Here is a 20,917-nt window from a genome sequence, read left to right on the forward strand (position 1 = left end):
GCTTTGGCATTCATAGGGAGCATCCATCCATCTGCAGGCGAGACAGTGGCCGGGGCTTTTCAAGAAATCCCTTAATAGTTCTGAACACTAATAATATTTATATACATTACGAAGAGACAAAATTTACAGCAGGCTCCTGGGGCTGGCTCCAGGGCTCGCTAATCCCGGACTTCTGCGTGTTCTCCTGCCTGCCTTCCAGATCCTCTCAGGCTGGTCTGCAGCCAGGGGCACGCTGGTTTCCAACCCTGAGTGGCCAGACTTTGTCCGTTACTGGACAAGTCACCTCTCCTTGGGAGCTCCTCCCTGTCCCCAATCACCTTTTATCCCCGGGGTATTTGTGCACAGTTTGTATCAGGTGTCATAAAGGAGATCCATGATTTGTGATCCCTTCAAGGGGAATTGTTCTGTCTCTGAACGACCTGATTTTCCCAAACTTAAGCTATGCTGGAATTCCTTCGGAGGTAGCTCCCATCAGTGAAACAGAACTCTGATTTATTATTTTTCTCATGCTAGAAATGCCCAGCATTTGCATTTGAGTATAACTTGACTCCAAGCAACTGCATACAGACATTTTTTACTGCTCTTTTATTGTTTTATTTAAATTTTTTTATTGATTTTAGAGAGAGTGGAAAGGAGAGGAAGACAGAAAACATCAATCTGTTGCCTCTTGCTCGCCCCCTACTGGGGATCGAGCCTGCATCCTGGGCATGTGCTCTGCCCGGGAATCGAACCCGCAGCCTCTCAGTGCACGAAATGATGCTTAACCACTGAGCCATCCCAGCCAGGCCCCTTTCTCTTCTTTTTCTGCTCCTGAGTGTTTGGTGTTCCATGACCCGCTGTTTTATAGTAGCGTCTGCTACCAGTCATTTTCCGTGGCATTTTACTTAAATTGTAAGACCTTTGATAACGATACGAGCAGACATGAACTTTTCTATAGCGTTCTGTAGACGCACATGACATTGTCTCTTTAAAATCATCGAGCGTTAGTGCTCACTAAGGCTCTTCAGGCTATTTCAGTGAGGGGCATGTTCATAATCCTACCGAGCAGAGCATGACGCCTTTTAAAGTCAGAATAAACCGTCTTGTTCGCATGGGGCTACTTACTGCGTCATCATGGGCGCCTCGGGCAGCTTACGCCGTGTTAGAGAGGAGAAGAGAGAGGGACCGGGTCATAGAAACCAGTGGCTCGTCCAGGACCCAACCGCCAGTCAACAGCAGAGGCCGGACTTGACCTCAAGCCTGCTCTCCTGACTCGAAACGCAGGAGATGTTCTCCCTGCCTCTGAGAGCCTGAGTGTGGCCTGTGGCCCTGTCGTTGCGCGTCTAGTGGGACGCAGGGCCCAGTGGTTTTTCCTTTTGTGGATTCAGATGTGGTTGGCTGGTTTGGTTTTGGCCTTTGGAGCCGTCAGGTAGGGGATGACCCAGAGCAATGCTGTCCAGGCCCAGAGGAGGGTGACCAGCTCCAGCCAGCCTCACCCCTGCCCCCTCTGCCCCATGCTGTGCCTGGGTGTGTGCTCAACGTCTGTCCCCTCTGCCCACAGCGTGCCCGAGCGCGTGCGGGAAGCGAGCGTGCACCGAGAACAACGAATGCTGCCACCCCGAGTGCCTGGGCAGCTGCAATGCCCCCGACGACGACGCAGCCTGCGTGGCCTGCCGACACTACTACTTTGAGGGCGTCTGTGTACCCAGCTGCCCACCCAACACCTACCGCTTCGAGGGCTGGCGCTGCGTGGACCGCGACTTCTGTGCCAACATCCCCAACGCCGAGGGCGCCGACGTGGAGGGCTTCGTGATCCACGACGGGGAATGCATGCAGGAGTGCCCCTCAGGCTTCATCCGCAACGACAGCGAGAGGTCAGTCTCGGGAGGGGCCCCCGGCCAACAGGAGGCTCTGCCCGTTGTTCCATCTGGGTGGGACCCTGGGAGGGTAAGGGATGGGCCCACCTGAGAGGGCTGGGCCTACGTTCACCTTTAATGGGAGTCTAGGAGCAGTTGGCACTTCTGTTTTTTCTGGTTTGTTTTACATTTTGTTTTGGGAGGGGACAGCCTGGCCCGTTGCAGCCCAGTACCTGCCTCACTGGCTCAGGTACCCACAGGTCGCTGTCTCCCTGAGCACTTGCCTGCCGGGCTGCCGTCCAGGCAGGTGGGCTGCAGATTTAGGTTTTCCCAGCCTGTGCTGTGCAGCGCTGGCCCATTGCGGGCCGTGGGGGTGCAGGGAGAGGACAAGCCCACCGGCATCCTGAGGCCGCGAGCAGGCCCGAAACCCTCTTTAGCACAAGCACTCGCCCGGGGTCTGGACTAGCAGCTGCTGAGAGTACGCAGTGGCTTCAAAGAGCCTACAGATCCCATCAGCACCTTCTCACCAGCCTCGCTCCCTCCCCTCCGCTTTTCTCTGCGTCCCTCCTAAACGTTAGGACTTCACTTAGGAAGCAGAAAAGATCCTTAGAGCAACAGGCGTCCCTCTGTGTGTGCCAACGGGACTTCTCTAAAATCATTGTTGGTTTATCTTTTTTAAAAAAACCACACTTTACTCCTATGTTATTGGCCGCCTTAGAATGTAAAAGGACTTTGCCAGTACCCTGGGCAGTGCCCGGGACCAGATAAGACTCGGCTGCAGTTCCTTCTGGGGGTGGGGTCGGAGATGGGCCTCTGGTCCCTGAGCGGGGGTCAAACCATCCTTGTCTGTGGCTGCACTTCCCCGGGATGTGGCTGGCAAACTAAAGGCACTGAATTTCCGTGGTGGTGTTTCTCCCACTACAGTGCGTCCTTCAAAGAACTGAGCCGTTATTTCCCTACCCATTCTTGCCATCTGCTCAGTGCCACAGGTATAGCTTTTCCATTTTAAAATAAAACACCATCAGGAAAGAATAACTCCCCTCAGCCTTTAAAGCCCATGTAACACTTAGTTTAAAGCATTTTTAATAGTGTATCCCCTCTCTGAACTAGAATGGATTTGAGGAAGCTTAATCTATAAACATATAATCATGGCTCTTCCATAGAAAAGCATTTTAAAGTGCTGCATGATTCCTGGACTTTTTTTTTTCTTTCCAAAGCATTTATTTTATTATTCTTTTATAATCTTTAAAAAATCTTTTTTTTTCAGCTACAGTTGACATACAATATCCTAGATGTTTTACCAAAAGCATTTGGTTCAGAAATTGCTATTTGAATGTAATATTGTGGGCAACTAAACATCCATTTATGACCCAAAAGTTACACTCCTGGGTATTTATCCCACAAAAATGAACACTGATGTCCACACAAAAAACATCTATTAAGTTGTTCATAGCAGCTTTATTTATAATAACTAGCCCCCGAGACTGGAAACCACTCAGGGGTCTCATAATAGATGAATGGTTAAACACACTGTGGTATGTCCACATCAGGGAATATTATTCAGCAACTAACAGGAACAAAGTATTGAAATAGACGACTGCTTGGGTGGATCTCCAGGGCATTACACTCAGGGATATGACGCTAATCTCAGAAGGTCACATACTGTATAATTCCATGTATATTACGCTCTCAAGATGACAGATTATAGAGAACAGAGCAGTCGTTGCCAGGGAAGAGTTAGGGACGTGATGTAGAATTACGCACGTACATTGTAGCAGGGCCGATGGCCTGGTTCCGATACTGTGTCATTAGACTTGAGGGAAACTGGGTGAAGGGTACACGGGAGTCTTTGCAACTTTTGGGGAATCGATGATTCCTTCAAAACAGAGAGCTTTTTGAAAGGGACAGGGTGGGGCCGGTATGCAGGTGAGTTAGAAGCAATAAAACACCAACAAAAAGCGCTGAAGGGACAGTAACCGAAAGTAGCTGTTACCCACGTCTGAAAGGAGAACGTTGCACGCGAAAGAGGCAGGAGAATCCTTCCTCCGGTTGGCCCAGCGCCCTCCCTCGGAAACACTGCCAGGGAAATTTTGTTTACCTGTAACCTTCTACGCAAAACACGACCCTGCATCTTCGCCTTAGACACGCAGTAAAATTCCAGGGGAACAGAAGATGTTAAGGAGAAGAGCCGTTGCTTACACCGCGGTCGTGAATGTTTTTTTTTTTTTTGTACTTATCTTGGTGAAGTTTAAAAGGTTACTGGATGATCTTTTAAACTTCATCTTATCAACCTAATGGCTCTCCCGCTCACCATCCTGTGATTTGCACGCCCCGTAACATCGTATCGTTTGTCTTGTTTGGAAATCAACTCGGATATTCTGATCCCGGCTCTGTGGCTCGGCAGCTGGATGAGCGCTTTGCTCGCTGTTTCCTAAGCAGTGGTGGGTTATGCCCGGCTGGGCGCGGCTCAGCGGCTGAGCGTCCACCTAGGATCCAGGCGATCGGGGTTCGATTCCCGGTCAGGGCACAATGACTCTCTCATCGTTGATGTTTCTCTTTCTCTCCCTCTCCTTTCCTCTCTCTGAAATCAATAAAGATATATTTTTTAAAAAAATCAATGGTGAGTCAGTGGGGAGAGTGCCAGCCCCCCTGCCTCCCCCACTGTCAGGTGGTTTGTGGCGCGTTCAGGAGAGCGTTTGAAATGGGAGCTCGTGACAGAGCAGTGGAAGTCCCCCTGCTTTTATTGTGTGTGCAGCGAAAACAACATTTGGGTCAATTTACAAGTTTCTGCAAAGCACTGTCAAGTAATATCGAAGATAATGGATGTGGGCAATGCCGCGTGCCCTTGGGGACCCCTCGCCAGGCTTTGCTGGGCGCCGGCTGCGGGAGTTGGGCTCCTTCCACTGTCTCTTTGCTGCCCTGTGCAGCCCCTGGTGGGGGGATGCCAGGCAGGAGCCGTGACACCCGACAGCAGCCTCTTCTCCTCGGCACTCTGACCCCCGTGTTTGTGCTCGGTTATCTCCAACAGCATGTTCTGCGTCCCCTGCGAGGGTCCTTGCCCCAAAGTCTGCGAGGAGGAAAAGAGAACCAAGACCATCGACTCGGTGACCTCGGCTCAGATGCTCCAGGGCTGCACCATCTTCAAGGGCAATTTGCTAATCAACATCCGTCGGGGCAGTAAGTATCCCGGCCCCTGGGAGACGCTGGATCTCTTAACTTTCCTGCCTTGGGGCTCTTTCCCCCTGTCCCTGACTGGTGACTAGAATGTGGGCCTAGAAAAACGACACAGTGGGGCAGCCACGTGCCCGATGCCTCACTTTTGAGTTCCCCGAGGAGGTAAGACGCCCGACTGAAAGGCACTCTGATTTTTAGCCATCGGCCCAGAGTCGGCTGGTTGCTGCAGAGGGTCCTCGCCTCTTAGGCTCGGCCAGGGGCGTCCGTCACCCCAGGAGAGACGAGGGACCCGAGGTGGACTCGGCCGCCCCCAGAGGGAGCCACATCCCCACACCCCTCAGCCCACAGAGCTTGGGTAACTTTGGATGTTTGAGGAGCCTGGGCAGAGGGAATATTGAATATTATCACTTTAAAAATGTTAGTAAGCCCGGCCAGCGTGGCTCAGCAGTTGAGCATCGACCTAGGATCCAGGTGATCGGGGTTCGATTCCCGGTCAGGGCACAGGCCCGGGGTGCAGGCTCCTTGATCCCCAGCAGGGCTCGAGCAGGAGGCAGCCGATCAATGACTCTCATCATTGATGTTTCTCTCTCTCTTCCTCTGCCTTCCTCTCTCTGAAATCAATAAAGGTATAAAAAAATAATAATAAATAACTAACTAAATAAAATGTTATTAAGTCCAAAGGAGTGGTTGATGTGCAGATTGACTTCTGAGAGCCAAAAACATTTGTGCCACGTGTATTTTAACATTTCGGTTCCCCTGCCCCCCCCCCCCCGCCCCCCGAGGGTGACTGTCATTTATGGCAGACGGATTCCTGGCGATTGCCTTTGTGCGAACTAGTTCCCGCTGACTGACTTACCCTGACATGTTCGCTTCTGACCGTTGATTGACAGGGGCTCCTAGCAACGGGCCTTAAATTCCCTGTACCCGGGCCACGTGGCCAAGGTCCTGATTGTTTCATAAGCTGGAATAAATATAGTAAGAAGACCTTGAGGTTGAAGAGGATTATTATTTTTTCCCCCCTAAATCCTTTTGTGAAGAAATTGCTTTTATAGTTTGAGGGGGAAAACCGACTAATTTATTTATTCTGTGAATTCACTTTTCCTTGATGCTATTTGTTAAAGGAGTGAGCTGTATTTTCATGGTGGAGAGACGGCAGAAACACATTTTTGCTTAGTGCTTTTGACTCTTTTGAGACCCCCTTTTATTTCACAGTGGAGATAACTGGGAATCCGTACAGCTAAGAGCTTTCTTACCACCCCTGTGGCACTTATAAAGTTTGATTTTTGCTCTCGCCAGATTTCTTAATTTTTAAAAAAATTGCTTATCCCTGAAACATACCCTGTAAGTGCCTCAATCTGCTTTTTAAAGATAATCCTATCCTGAAGGTTAAATATAATCTGTGAATTAAATACACGGAGAAGTATGATTGCAGAAGAAATTGGTACCATTTGTGCCCAATGGTGACACGTGGCTTCTAGTTTGTGTCCAATGTGGGAAATGAGTTGGGTTTAGGGACGGGAAGCTTGTCGGAGAGGACGGCCCCAGCCTCGACTGTGGGGTGTAATGTCAGCCCCACCTTTAACATTTGAGGCCTTTTGCTTGAAACATCAACTGCCTGCAACCTCTAGTCTTTATGACTTGAATTTCTCTTGGAAAACCATGAAACTGTACATCAAATGTAGAGTTAGACGCTGTAGGATGGCACCTTTATTTTTGTCACTTCAAAGCAAAATAGAACCTTTTATCAAATAAGTCTCCACAAGTCACACTCAGGAAAACCCCATTAGTCAGACAACACCCAGTTAGTTGTGTATTATAATACACCCTGATAGTTGTGTATTATAATTTTGGTGTAAGTCGAAGTTTATGTTGGTTATTTACTACGAGCAAAGGACAGGCTAACCAAGATGAAAGCAAACACGCCAGTCACAGATGACATCGTTGTCACACGTGCATTAGCAGCTACCTTTCCAACTTTCCAACCTGGACGCGCAGAAACGAAGTTTTCAGAGCGGCCGGCGGATAGCCATCCTCGACGTGGCGGCCTGTTTTCTCAGGCCTGCGAGTGTGGGATCTTTCAATACAGACAGTCCCGGTGGCTTAGGAACGAGACCGGGGCCAGGCGGCTGCAGAGACGCCGTTTGCTTAGTCTCGCCCTTGACGGCGAGGCCATGCCCTGTGTTGACAGTGCGTAGAGAGGGCCGCTCCCCAGACGTGTCGGCCTCCGCCAACTGGCTGTCTGGTATTTATAATTTTACATTCTGGTCATCAGCCTGGGAGCTACAGCATCCAGCCTTCTAGAAACTCGCCCTCCCCTGCCCCGGGGGCCCTGTCCCGGGAGAGGGGGTTGACAGTCAAACCCAGGGAAGCAGTTTGGAACAAGGGACAGTGGCTCGTGTGCCAGCAGCCCGAGCATCTCAGGGTCACCCCCCGAACAGGACCTGCCACGGAATCACTTTCCACACCGTTAGTGGGAAATGCTGAGTGTGCCGCCCCCCACTTGTCATGCTAAGTGAGTCACTCGGTCCCCTCTTTGCAGATAACATCGCCTCAGAGCTGGAGAACTTCATGGGGCTCATCGAGGTGGTGACGGGCTACGTGAAGATCCGCCATTCCCACGCCCTGGTCTCCCTGTCCTTCCTCAAAAACCTTCGCCAGATCTTAGGAGAGGAGCAGCTCGAGGGGTAAGTGCTCCCCTGTTACAGAGGAAGCGGTTGCCTGTAGGATCCTGTGTGCCCGAGGTCAGAGCCCTTTCCTGTTAAGAAGAAAGGCGCCCTGGCCTGGCCGGGTGGCTCGGTTGGTTAGAGCATCGTCCTGGGCCCCGAAAGGTTGAAGGTTCGATTCCTGGTCAGGGCCTGTAGCCAGGTTGCAGGTTCAACCCCTGGTTGGGGCACAGATGGGAGGCAAGTGATTGATGTTTCTTTTTCCTTTCTCTCTCTCTCTCTCTCTCTTTCTCTAAAATCAATAAAAACATATCCTCAGGTAAGGATTAAAAATAAAAATAAAGCTGGTGCAGTGCCAGACAGGCTGTGAGCTAACACTTTGAAATAAACGGAGCCATCCACTGATGAGTGGATTCCTTCTAAGAGAATTTGGGGAAATAATTTCGGAAGGAAAGAGTTTGGAAGGTCGTGGGAAAGGCCGTTCTCCCTCACGTTCTGCTCCCGCTGGGTAGAGTGGCCACAGAAGGGTTTCTTTGCAGCCTCCTCGCTTTTCTCAAACCCTCGGTTGTTCTTAAATTCTTAAAATTCCATCATCAGACGTAGCTAGAGAGAGAGGGCAGCTCCTCATTCTGTCCCTGAAAAGCTCACTGTCCTCCCCACGGGGGACACTGATCCTTTGGAACGCCTGTCTCCTTGCAGAACCGAGGACACTGCCACTGTGCCCAGTCCCAGGTGTCCCAGGCCCCTTGGACAGCAGGCCGGGGGTCTGCCACCTCCAGGTGGTGGTGGCTGTGCTTTCATTTAGCTCAATCGCAAGAGAGTTTGGTTAGCCCTCAGTATGTCCAGAAGAACCCAGACGGCCAGGATTTCCTGGAGGACACCACTCAGTTAGTCACGAACAAAATCAAGGCTTTCCTGCTATATTTATGCGTACACACATAGGGATTTCTAGAAAGGGGCTCGTTTGTCAGCCCTTGCAAAGGAACAGGACGTTCCTGTTACCTGGCCGGTTCCTTCATCTGGACACCCTGTTCTCTGGTGGCATCAGATAAGTAAGGAGTTAACGTGTTCAGATTTTTTTTGTCGTTGTTGCCACTGAGGATCGTTGCCCTGGAAAGGGTAGAGCAGGCGGAGACGGTGGGTAATAAGAACTGAAGTCTTGGATGCATTTATCCACCTCTGTGCTCACGTCCCCACCACCGGGCTGCAGCACCTGGCGCGTCACCCTGCCCTCGAGCAGCTCTGAGACCAGCCTGCGGCCGGGCTGGGCTCTGAACCTTCTCAGGGACTTTTAAAAATCGCACAGGCGACCATGTGACTCAGCAGTTTCAGGCTGTACCCGGACAGAGGCAGACACGCCCACACAGGACCGTGTGCGGTGTGTCACAGCGGTGCTGTTCCTTGCACGCCTGGCAGAGACGGCAGACCGGTGACGGCCGGGGTGGCAGCAGAGACCCCCCGTCTGGCAGTGAGGGAGCCTGAGCATTGATAGAGAGGGCACTACCCTGCGGGGATGGTCACAGCTGTACAAATTTGCTAAAACTCATGACACTCCCATTTACGATGGGTCCATTTGGGGGGGTGTAAATTATACCTCAGTGAAGCATTTAAAAAACCCTCCAAGCCCAGGCGGGCGTGGCTCAGCGGTTGAGCGTCGACCTGGGATCCAGGTGATCGGGGTTCGATTCCCGGTCAGGGCACATGCCTGGGTTGTGGGCTCGATCAATGACTCTCTCATCATTGATGTTTCTATCTCTCTCTCTCCCTCTCCTTTCCTCTCTCTCTGAAATCAATAAAGATATATATTTAAAAATAATAATAAATAAATAAATAAATAAATAAATAAATAAAAATTAAATAAAATAAAATAATAAAATAAAATAAAATAAAATAAAATAAAATAAAATAAATAAAATAAAATACCCTCCAAGAGGAAACATTTCCTGAGCACGGGTTTGCTGCCTAGTGCCGCTTGACTATAAATCCTGCCCTCGCTGAGCCCCACCGGGGGGTGCAGATGCTGGATTTGGGCGCGATTTGGAGGCCGTGTAAAGCAGCCCTTTGCTGGTGGGTGGGTTGGAGGCAGCATCGGTGAAAAGCCGAATCCCGCATCCGCTGCGGGTTGCTGGGCTGCAGTCAGCCCCGTGAGCTGGGTTCTGACGCCCCCTAGAGGCAGCCGGAGAGAGGCGCTTTCTCCTCGGAGAAATGAGTGATCAGTGCAGGGGTGTTGTTGTTTTCAATTTGTCAGCAAGGGCTGGGAAGGGGGACTGTCCCTCCTCCCTCTATCAGCTGGAGACCACAGGCTCAGCGCCTTTTGTCCCAGCCCTGGAGAAGCAGAGTTAATACTTTGCCTACAGTTGTTGCTTAATAAGTGGCGGCGATGACGCTCAGACCCTGATCTTTGGATTCCCAAATGCGGTTCTCCTCGTGCAGGTCCCAGGCTGCCTTCTAAATACCACGCAAGTACCCCTTTGCCTTCCTTTGTTCCCCAAGCCTTCCTGCCCCTCATGGGAGCAGGCGGGAGGTGGTGATGTCGGCAGCTCGTAGGTAAGACAGGCCCGCGCCTGGAGCCACAGATCGAACAGGGCGTGTGTAACGTGCGAGGCATTCAGAGTATCTGCGCAGATGGTGCACAGACCCATGTCCTCAGGAGATGACCAGCCTACTACCCCCGTACAGAAGCAAACATCTTTTTCTGCATGGAGAAGGCTGGGAGCCAGGATGCCAACGCAGCAGGTCCTCGAAGCAACAGGTCGTTCCGCTCAGCATCATTCTGTCGTCACGGTGATGAGATGCGGAGGAACCTCCTTGTTTATATAAGGCAGCCGCGGTATGATCAGCTCTGTCACACGCCCTTCCGCCTAAAGTCACAGGACCTCTGGACGGCGTTAAGTGAGGCTCTCCTGCATCTGTAAAACCCAGGCATCGTGGAGCCTTTGTGAGCTACAGAAAAACAGATACTTTAATTTTTAAAAATAGTTTTTGGGTGTAAAGACGGTGAGCTTAGAAACAATGAGGAAATCACTTGCTGAGTGATTGACTAGCCATTTCCTTCAGGAACCAGTAAAAATCTGTGTGTGTGTGTGCGTGTGCGTGTGTGTGTGCGCACACGCGTGTCAAAGACATGCAGACGAGTCTGCCTTTACTACCTCTTAATTCCCCTCTAATCGTGGGAGGAATAGGGGGGAGCCAGGGTTGAAAAACAGGAGCAGTATTGACAGGCAGCTCAGGAACGGCTTGATTATAATTTTGACAAGGGTTTTGGTTTTATTTTTTTTGTTACTCACACAGGCTCCATAACGCCTGGGTTTTATTGATACTGGTATCCCGGCCCCCCCCCCAGCCTTCCCCGTGCTGTAAAAAAAAAAAAAGTGTTTGTATTTACTGTAAAAAGATCCTGCTTTTCAGAGTGATTAATCGCACGCGGAATTCCCGTGTGCCTGCCACTCATGTGTCAAACGCTTGATTCAGGATTCATGCTCTTCCCCGTGGGGAGCAGCAAGCTTTGTTCAGAAGGTATTCTGTGCAGTTCTGTTCCCTGCTAGTGAAGTCACTTTACTGAAAAGAAGCCTCATCCTGGCCTGAGACAGCAGCTGGGCCTGGCCACTGGGCCCGTACTCCCAGCCCAGAGGTTTTCCTCCCGTGTGGCCAAGTCAGGATCCTGGGAGCAGCCCCACCCGGAGGGACTGGTAGTCACATCGCACGGTGTCCTTCAGACCCAGAAATACTCGTGGGCAAGAATGGGCCCAAATTGGAGACATCTGTTTCCACCTGTCCACCCCACCCTCATTTGTGTGAATAACTTCATGAGTCCCCTGCCCTCCAGCAGTATCCCTGCAGCTGGCAGTGAGGGAGACGGTGGGGACTGTCCTGAGGAATGGCACCTGGTACCTTGCTATGTCCCCTGCCTTCTATCTGCACATGTGGTCTGTGTTGCACGTCCTGCCTCCAGAATCATGTAGACGGTGTCTCATGTTCCTTTCCCGGCGAGCGTGTGTGTTGGGGAGTGAGCTCTCCATGGAAAGGAAAGGGTTGCTGACATGAAAGTTTTTGCCACCTGACTGGTGACCATCATGAGTGTGTCAGGCCTCAAGGTGGGTGTGGAGGAGCCTGGCTTGGTTTCAGGGGCACTGCTTTGGACTCACATGGCTCGATGAACCCTATGCGGGCAGGACTCCCACCCGAGTCCCCCAGCAGGTGTGTGGAGGGGTGGGCCTCAGGCTGGCGGGGCAGACCCCACTTCCGTTCAGTGCCTTCCCCTGGGCATTACGGTCTCGGATTCCAAAAACCAGCGGGAGCTCGATGACACCTGTTCACGCCCCCAAGTTTTCCTACGGGCGAGTAGACGGGGCCACAGGAAGCACTCAGCGACTCACCTGTGTCTGTGCAGCTCACTAACGACCTTCTAGTCCTGGCCCTGTCTCTGTCCCACCCTGTCATCGGCTGCTGGTGGCGTGGCTGGGATTTACCCCGAGGACAGTGGCAGACGTCCTGCAGCCTGTGTGTAAGCCTTTCCAGTTGGGTCTGTCCTCCTGTGGGTGCATCTCCAGCATGTTGAACATGCTCAGCACCGAGGGAGGTAACCAAGGGCATTTCTGGGGGTGACCAGAGTAACACCATCGAGTGTGAGAAGCATGCTTTGTTGGCGATACAGGTCATGAAATCAGCATCTTGTCTGTTTCTTTATTTTCCATTGATGAGAGAGAGAGAGAGAGAGAAACACTGATTTGCTGTTCCACTCACTTATGCGTCATTGGTTGCTTCTTGGATGTGCCCCGACCGGGGATCGAACCTGCACCCTTTGCGTATCGGGGCAACGCTCTGACCAGCTGAGCTACCCGGCCAGGGCCAGTGTCCTGTCAATTTCCACATCGATTTCACTATGCTGTTCTCGATTCCCCTTATTGCCATTGTTAACGGTGACGCTTCCTTCTTACAGACCATTCGTGACTAAATCCCTTACGGCAAAGGCCCTGTGTCCCGGAGCCACACAGCCAAAAGGACCTGCGGGGGTGGCGGCAGGCGGGATGAGGGGCGGGGGCCGGGGGGGCTGATGCCGGTCTCTGTGCCTGCAGGAATTACTCCTTCTACGTCCTGGACAACCAGAACCTGCAGCAGCTGTGGGACTGGGACCACCGCAACCTGACCATCAAATCCGGGAAGATGTACTTCGCTTTCAATCCCAAACTGTGCGTCTCTGAGATTTACCGCATGGAGGAAGTGACGGGGACAAAGGGGCGCCAGAGCAAAGGAGATATAAACACCAGGAACAACGGAGAGAGAGCCTCCTGTGAGTGGACACGTTCCAAAACCCTGTGGACCCCACACGGTCATAAAGGGACCCGTTTCCGACCTAGAATTTCTGTGTGTGGCCCCCTCCTGCTCCACTCGGGGGCACACGGGCTCCTTACCGAGCCCTTTGCCCGCACGCGTGTATTTCAAAGTCAACGGTGGGGCAGATTCGTGATAATTTGTAAGTTTTCCTTAGCATCCACATGAGTGTGCTAAATGTTTAGGAATAGGCCCTTAGGAGGGTTTAAAGCAGCGCTCACTATGGAGTTCAGTGTCTTTCTGTGCACGGATACGGTGAGATGATTTTTCAGCAAAAAGCTGGCCCCTCTCATTCTCACCTGCCCCCGTGTGTGAAACTGCTTTCAGAGAAGTTGTGCACAAGCCCCGGGGGGGGGGAGCCCCTGGGGGCCCCATCCATGTGGCACACGCGTATTTGGGTCCTTTGTAGAAATCAGGAAGCCACCGAGAGGCTCAGAGAGGGGCCTGGTTCGCGTGCGCGGCCCGCTTGGAGGGGAGGGGGACCGTGCAGGGCAGGTGACCCCTCCGCCGCCCGGAGGAGGGCATGGCTGGCTGTCCCTCCCAGCTGTGCCTCTGTGCCCCAGGTGAGAGCGACGTCCTGCACTTCACCTCCACCAACACCTGGAAGAACCGCATCATCCTCACTTGGCGCCGGTACCGGCCCCCGGACTACAGGGACCTCATCAGCTTCACCGTCTACTACAAGGAGGCGTGAGTCCTGCCTGGCAACTGGGGGGGGGGTCCATGCTCCACCCTCAGTGCCCTCCCCGCCGTCCCGCCGGTGACAGCCACAAATGGGGAAGCGTTAGCTCCAGTGGGTAGAGGCATTAGAGGAAAATAAATCCAAAGGAAAACGCTTATCTTTCATAGAATTAGGTCAGTCCAAATATCCATAAACTAGAATGGAAGATGGGGCTGCAGTGTCATGTCAACCCCTACTCCAGGGACACCCTGCCACACACTGGGCTCCCTTCAACGGGACCCCGGGCAGGTCCATCGACTTACTGCTCCCCCTGTGTCCATGGGCCCGTCCCAAGGTCATGAGCCTTCTGAACAAGAGAGGAGAGTGGACAGGGAAAGGTCTCGAACTTTCCATGCCTTGAACCTTCTGTGATTTCTCCCCAAATCTGCTGGGGCCCTTCCTGTGCCTTCAGGTGACATTTGCCCTCCAGGGGGCAGCTCTCAGCCCCTCTTCCTCCTTTGTCTTCTCAATCCAAGTGGTTCCCCAGTCTCCTTAGTCACTGTTCTGACAGGATCCCATCCTGATGACATAGGTCCCGGGTGCTGGGCGTCCCCAGGGCTGGAACCAGAGCCACCAATAGCAGGGTCCAGTACCCTTTCCCTGCTGGAGCTGGGGCCCTAGGCAGGGTCTGGGATGATTAGCTGTCCCTGTAGACGGGTCACTCACGGTCTTTCGTCCCGATGACAGGGGTATGTTGATGTCTGTGTCATTGGCCAGCAGCCGGCACTGTCCAGCCCTTTGAGCTGATGGACGTCCGATTTCCACCCACCCTGCATCTGCACAAACACTCTGTTCCCTTTGATGGTCCTACCAGGGCCCTGGCCATGCCGGCTGGTAATGTCACCAAAGGGCAGATGCTGGCTTCTGAGACAGTCTGGAAACGAGATATTCAAGTATCGTAAGATACTTAAGCAATCAGAGTTGCTGGTGAGCAAATTAGATTTTGGAAACTGTTTTCTGTAGCAAAGTCATTTTTATCCAAAAGGTGTTCTTCACCGGCAGCTGGTGTTTGCATTAAATGGCTGGGCTTGTTTTTTCTTAATGGTGAGAAAATGCCATTTCAGAAGAGAGAAAAGTAGCGTTCGGGTGCATTCTTACGGAGCGGTGTTTTAAATCCCAGCAACTACAGAGCTGGCGCTCCCTGGAGCCGTCTCCAGCTCTGCAGTGCGACAGAACTGTGGTGAGACCTGAGCCCAGTTGCTTGACTTGCACTCTTGCATAAAAAAATCGAGTGGGTTATTGGTTTCATGTGGAATCCCCATGATAGAAACTGTGACAAGAGCCCGGCCGGGCGTGGCTCAGTGGTTAAGCGTCGACCTGGGATCCAGGCGATCGGGGTTCGATTCCCGGTCGGGGCACATGCCCGGGTTGCGGGCTCGATCAATGACTCTCTCATCATTGATGCTTCTGTCTCTCTCTCTCCCTCTCCTTTCCTCTCTCTGAAATCAATAAAGATATATTTTAAAAAAAAAAAAGAAAAAAGAAACTGTGACGAGAGAGGCCCCTTGGGGACGATTTCTAAGAGCCCCGCGCAGGCTCTGAGCCGTGTCCACTGCCTTTCAGACCCTTTAAGAACGTCACCGAATATGACGGTCAGGACGCCTGCGGCTCCAACAGCTGGAACATGGTGGATGTGGACCTGCCCTCCAACAAGGACCTCGAGCCCGGCATCCTGCTGCACGGACTGAAGCCCTGGACGCAGTACGCGGTGTACGTGAAGGCGGTGACCCTGACCATGGTGGAAAACGACCACATCCGCGGGGCCAAGAGCGAAATCTTGTACATTCGCACGAATGCTTCAGGTACCCGCAGCCGGCCCTTCACAGCCACATCATCCCTCTGGGGCAGGGTCTCTCTCGCTCTCTGTCCCCCCCTCTGCCTCTTTCTCTCTCTCTCCAGCCCCTTTTGACTTCCCCCTTTCATTTGGGCTTCTTGCCATTTGAATCAGAGATTCCAAAACCTTAGTGAGCCCAGCTGGGGTGGCCCCGTAGTTGAGTATTGCCCCATACACAAGAGGTCATGGGTTCGACTCCCGGTCAGGGCGCAGGCCTGCGCTGCGGGCTTGGTCCCCAGCAGGGGTGCACAGGAGGCCGCAGCATGAATGTCTCTCTCGTCGTCGATGCTTCTGTCTCTCGCTCACTTCCTCCCTCTCTCAAATTAATCAATCAATAAAAAAAATCTCAGATGAAACGCACGTCACTCCGTTGCCCCGCCTGCTGGAGTTGAGGGCCTTAGGGGGCGGCGGTGGCCACGAGCGGGGAAACTGCCGTGTTCGAGTTCGCTGTAGGGTCGAAGCCATCTCTTCTCAGCCCGGTGTGGCCCCCTCGGCCTCCTCTGTTGGCGGCTCAGGGACGTTTGTTTTCGCCGAGATGGCCTGAGAATAGATACGACGCAGGGCGATGCTGGAGTTGGAACGCGTAGTATTTCAGAACGAGGCTCGGTTTTCGTTCTGCGTTTCTGGGCTCGCCGGTGTTGTCTCACCCAGGCCGGACTTTGGGCTCCTGGTTGGTTCGCGCCGGGTCCCTGGCAGCCGGGAGCTTGGGTCTGTTCCGTTTTCTGAAACGGCCTGTGCGCTCCTTTCCAGTTCCTTCCATTCCCCTCGACGTCCTCTCCGCGTCCAACTCCTCCTCCCAGCTGATCGTGAAGTGGAACCCGCCCTCCCTGCCCAACGGCAACCTGAGCTACTACATCGTCCGGTGGCAGCAGCAGCCCCAGGACAGCTACCTGTATCGGCACAATTACTGCTCCAAAGGTAGGGCCGCCGGGCGGGGGGACCACAGCGGTGAGCTCGTGCCCGGTCCCCGACGGGACACAGGTCAGGGACCGGCCGCTCTCACTGGGCCTGTCCTTTCTGAGCAGACAAAATCCCTGTCCGGAAATATGCCGGCGGCACCTTCGACATCGAGGAGGTGACAGAGAACCCCAAGACCGAAGTGTGCGGCGGAGAGAAGGGACCCTGCTGCGCGTGTCCGAAAACCGAGGCGGAGAAGCAGGCGGAGAAGGAGGAGGCCGAGTACCGCAAAGTCTTCGAGAACTTTCTGCACAACTCCATCTTTGTGCCCAGGTGCGGTGCCTCCTGAGGCCGTGTCCGGGCTGGGGCTCCCCCGGCGGCTCCTGTCGCTTTCTCTCGGCCCTGGGAGTTCGTAGGTGGGCGGCCCCGGGGTGGAAGCGAGTCGCCGTCGAGGGGGGAGGAGCATATTAGGCCATGGGTTTGGCGGAGTGGGGTTCCCGTGGGGGCTGGTGAGCCCCGAGGAGAGAGGGTTCAGGGCTCGTGCTGTGGGGCCACCAGCGGGACAGGGGCAGCTGCCTCGCGGCCACGTGGCCTCTTGCAGGGCAGAGTGGCCCCTGTGAGGCTCCGAGAATCAGAAGGTTTGAGGACTGGAAAAAAGCTCAGAGGCGTTTGGAAACTAGAGCTCAGGGTTCGTGTCTTCCCCAGCACCCGAGTTCATTAACGTGGGTTTGGGACTTGGTCCTGCCTTCCCTCCCCAGAGCTCTGTCTCTTCCTGGCACTGCTTCTCTGCCGGGTCACCCCCCCAGCACCCCAACCAGCAGAGGCCCAGCTTGTGTCCCTTCCTGTGGTAACAGCGTCTTCTGCTGGGGAGCCCCTGGGCCAAGCAGAGGGGGAGCAGAGGTCCCTTTGCCCAAGCTCCCTGCTGTCATATCCCCTTAGAGGTTTCTCACTTTGCGGCATAGAAGGACCAGTGGGAACCCCCAAATGGCTTCCTGGGTACCCAGACTCCCCGTGGGAACTTTGCTCTCTCTCCATCTGGGAGCTAACGAGTGTTCCCCATTTCTGGTCTTTCTCCTTTCCTTGGGCACCTAGTTTTCTGTCCCAGGTGATGTTTGTTCCTTTTGCTCCCCTCCGGCGGCCCATCATAGGATGAGGGACACCAGCCTCGGTGCGGAGGGGACAGTGCCCTGTTTCCCCCCATTTCCTCGGCTAACCCGAGGGTGGCCGCTTCCGTGTCTGGGCGATTAGCCTCATGTTGTGTTTGTCGGTTCCTGTAAATGCGAGGAGCCTGTTTGTAACTTTTCCGGGCGGAGCCAGAAGCCCTTTTGTGGGTGTCCCACAGGCGCAGCCGTCAGAGGGGCCTCCCCCCAGCTTCCTAGGTGGCCCCTGTTGCCCTTTTGGGTGGGGGCAGTGTTCCCTCGGTGACTTGATGCATTTCCTTTCGCTGTCCTGTTTTTGGAGCTATTCCAAGCCCTACTCAAGCCCATGACAGTGACTTTTCCCTTCATCATGGGCAAGGACTTGGGGAGGCCACAGGTGGTCACCGCTGGCTGGAGGCAACGCCAGGCTGGAGGAGACCTCCAGGAGTGAGAGGAGGGGTCAGCAGGAACGTCAGAGCAGAGGGTCTGGGGGTCCAAGCCAGTGCCCCCTGCTGGCATCTATACTTTTTTCCACAGTCCAAGGGGATCAGAGAAGCCCCTGCCCATCACAAGCCTTTGACACCACCCTCCACTCCATGTCTCTGGGGCCAACACCACACACCCCTCTCACCTCCCCCCTAATAAATCCCAGTGTGGCCAGCAGGTTGGTCACCATTAGTGCTGAACCATAAGGTCTGTGGACCAGGTGGCACAATATCCTGGTTAAACATGAGGATGCTGCCTGTAGGTAAAATCGAGAAACCACTCTGAGAGCTGGGGGATGGGAAGGGGGTGCCCTTGTGCCGAATGAGGTTTGCACAGAAGAGAGCCAAATACTAGTGAGGAAGGAAATCCCTGCACTATTCATTGGTTCTTAGCCAAAAGGGCTGAATAGCACCTTTTATTCCCAGTTTAAAATTTTTCGTCTCTCTGTTACTCTGACCCGAGTCGTAGACGAGACAAAAGAACTGGAGGCACATACGAGCCATGTTTGTCTCTCCCTTGCAGACCTGAGAGGAAGCGGAGGGACCTTGGACAAGTTGCCAACGCCACCGTGTCCAGCCGGGGCAGGAACAGCACGGTGGCGGACAGCTACAACGCCACGGACACGGACGACCTGGAGACGGAATACCCTTTCTTTGAGAGCAGGGTGGACAACAAGGAGAGAACGGTCATTTCTAACCTCCGGCCGTTCACTCTGTACCGCATCGACATCCACAGCTGTAACCACGAGGCCGAGAAGCTGGGCTGCAGCGCCTCCAACTTCGTCTTTGCGAGAACCATGCCTGCAGGTACGGTGCGATCCAGCTGCACCCGCTCCCGGCTCCCTGCTTATTAAAGAACGGGTGCTCACCTGTGGGCAGCCGGGTTGACCAGCAGCCCAGGGAGTGGGGTCCAGTCGTGGTGACATCACTCCCATTCCCAGAATCTCCATACAAAATACTCAAGAGCAGGGAGCTTGCTCCAAAGTCAACTCTCCGTGGTTCACAGTGTGCATTTCCGTGGCCCTTTTCCCCACCTGTACAGAGGTCCCTCCTGAGTTCTCACAGGTTCAATGAAATCCCCAGTTAGCTGCCTTGGTTCTTAGTGACCTGCGCTCCTCAAGGTCATCTTCTGGGGCAGCCTTCGGTCCTGCTTATTTGGCCTTCACCATCCCCTTGTAGGTTAGAAGCTGCCTGTTGCTCAGACAGCCGTCCACCTGTCTTTAAGGATAGATGAACTGCCCGGCTCCCTTTCCTGCTGGAGGCGGCAGGAGGTCACTGAGGCTGGCATTTGAGACTTGCAGGCCATCCCATTGCCCTCACTCCCAGACCTCTGCTGCTTGTGAGCAGCCAGCCCACAGGGACTCTGTGGTCGCCATCCTCAGTCCTGGATTGGGGGCGGGTCCCCGTAGGTAAGCCCAGTGCTGGTGTCCCTCCTGGGGACCCAAAGCCAACTTCATTGCTTGTTTGTATTATTACACAGAAGGAGCAGATGACATTCCTGGGCCGGTGACCTGGGAGCCGAGGCCTGAAAACTCCATCTTTTTAAAGTGGTCGGAACCTGAGAATCCCAACGGACTGATTCTCATGTACGAAATAAAATATGGATCACAGATCGAGGTAAGATCACAGATCGGGGCCAGTGTCCGTGTCTGGGTGTGTCTCCAGTATAGCTGATCACGTAGGCGACAGTGTGACAGGCCCCACCTGGTTAGTTGAAGATCAAAAAATAAAATAAAGGCTAAGTCAGCGATGGTTTAGGTCCTTCTACCTGTTTGCATCTTTGAGAAGAGCGTGGACTATGCAGGGAGCTGGGCTTGTCACCCTCAGGAAACTGTTTCGTTGCACAAAATGATCCTTCGGCATAGGCTAGATTGGTCTTAATAACTTTTGATCTTCTGGGAGCTCTTTTTGGTTACCAAAAATAAAAAGTGTGGTTAAAACTTGGATGTGCTGAAGGTTCCTGGAGGACTGACTGCCGTTTAGGACTTGGTTTCGTCCCTTTTGTTGCAAATCGGGCTCCCTGTCGGGAGGGCTGAGACTAGGTGGCGAGAGCCAGCCGTTTCGCCCGTGTCTGCGGGAAACCGACCCGTGTCTTGCCCCGCAGGACCAGCGGGAGTGCGTGCCCAGGCAGGAGTACAGGAAGCTCGGCGGGGCCAAGCTGAACCGGCTCAACCCGGGCAACTACACGGCGCGCATCCAGGCCACCTCTCTGTCTGGGAACGGGTCGTGGACAGAGCCCGTGTTCTTCTACGTCCAGGCCAAAAGTAAGGCTGGTGGAGGGAGTTGCTGGGGGGAAAAAGCATGGGCCGGGTCTGGGGACGCCGGGGTGGCCCTGGCTCTTTGGTTTTCCGGTTTTCCATCAGAACCAAGTTGGCCAGCTTCCCCGAGGGGTTCCACCCGTCAGCACCCCAAGCTTCAATCCTATGAAATGCCTCTCCAGACTTTCCTTTGCCAGCCTCCATCGTCTCAGGTCTTCGGGCCTGTTCTCGTAGCCCAGCCCCAGAGACCAGTTTTCTAGCCACCGAGTCATTCTGCTCGTCCCTGGCTGGGCTCCAGTTTCTCCATGTCCCCGTGGACATGTGGAGCTTGAAGAGAACACAGTGCAACCCGACCAGTAGTATCGGCGATACCAAAATAAGAAATAGTCCTTAGCGGGGAAGTAACAAAAAAAAACAGCTTCCCAAAGGCAGTGATAACTTGTGAGTATTCGCGACAGAAAATGCAGGAGCTTCCATCCATTTTGAGAGCTATTTGATAAAAATGTCGGTAATTTAAGAATTAAAATAGCTTGAATAGTCCGGAAAGAGTAATAATAGTGATAGTTTTCAGTGGTGAGAA

The 20,917-nt window shown here is 53.4% G+C and overlaps 1 protein-coding gene across 1 annotated transcript in view; it reads left to right on the top strand.

Moving 5' to 3' along the window:
• Positions 1-20,917, top strand: part of IGF1R (insulin like growth factor 1 receptor) — a 202,930-nt gene that overhangs the window by 156,781 nt on the left and 25,232 nt on the right. Inside the window, exons 3-13 of the mRNA XM_016200615.2 lie at positions 1,541-1,853; positions 4,864-5,012; positions 7,549-7,693; positions 12,748-12,962; positions 13,567-13,693; positions 15,288-15,526; positions 16,309-16,476; positions 16,584-16,788; positions 18,603-18,886; positions 19,560-19,696; positions 20,184-20,343. Coding sequence (XP_016056101.1) covers positions 1,541-1,853; positions 4,864-5,012; positions 7,549-7,693; positions 12,748-12,962; positions 13,567-13,693; positions 15,288-15,526; positions 16,309-16,476; positions 16,584-16,788; positions 18,603-18,886; positions 19,560-19,696; positions 20,184-20,343 — 2,142 coding nt within the window. The remainder of the gene's footprint in view (positions 1-1,540; positions 1,854-4,863; positions 5,013-7,548; positions 7,694-12,747; positions 12,963-13,566; positions 13,694-15,287; positions 15,527-16,308; positions 16,477-16,583; positions 16,789-18,602; positions 18,887-19,559; positions 19,697-20,183; positions 20,344-20,917) is intronic.

The sequence above is a fragment of the Miniopterus natalensis genome, chromosome 22 (genome assembly GCF_054644295.1).
Source record: "Miniopterus natalensis isolate mMinNat1 chromosome 22, mMinNat1.hap1, whole genome shotgun sequence".
In the NCBI taxonomy this organism is placed as follows: domain Eukaryota; kingdom Metazoa; phylum Chordata; class Mammalia; order Chiroptera; family Miniopteridae; genus Miniopterus; species Miniopterus natalensis.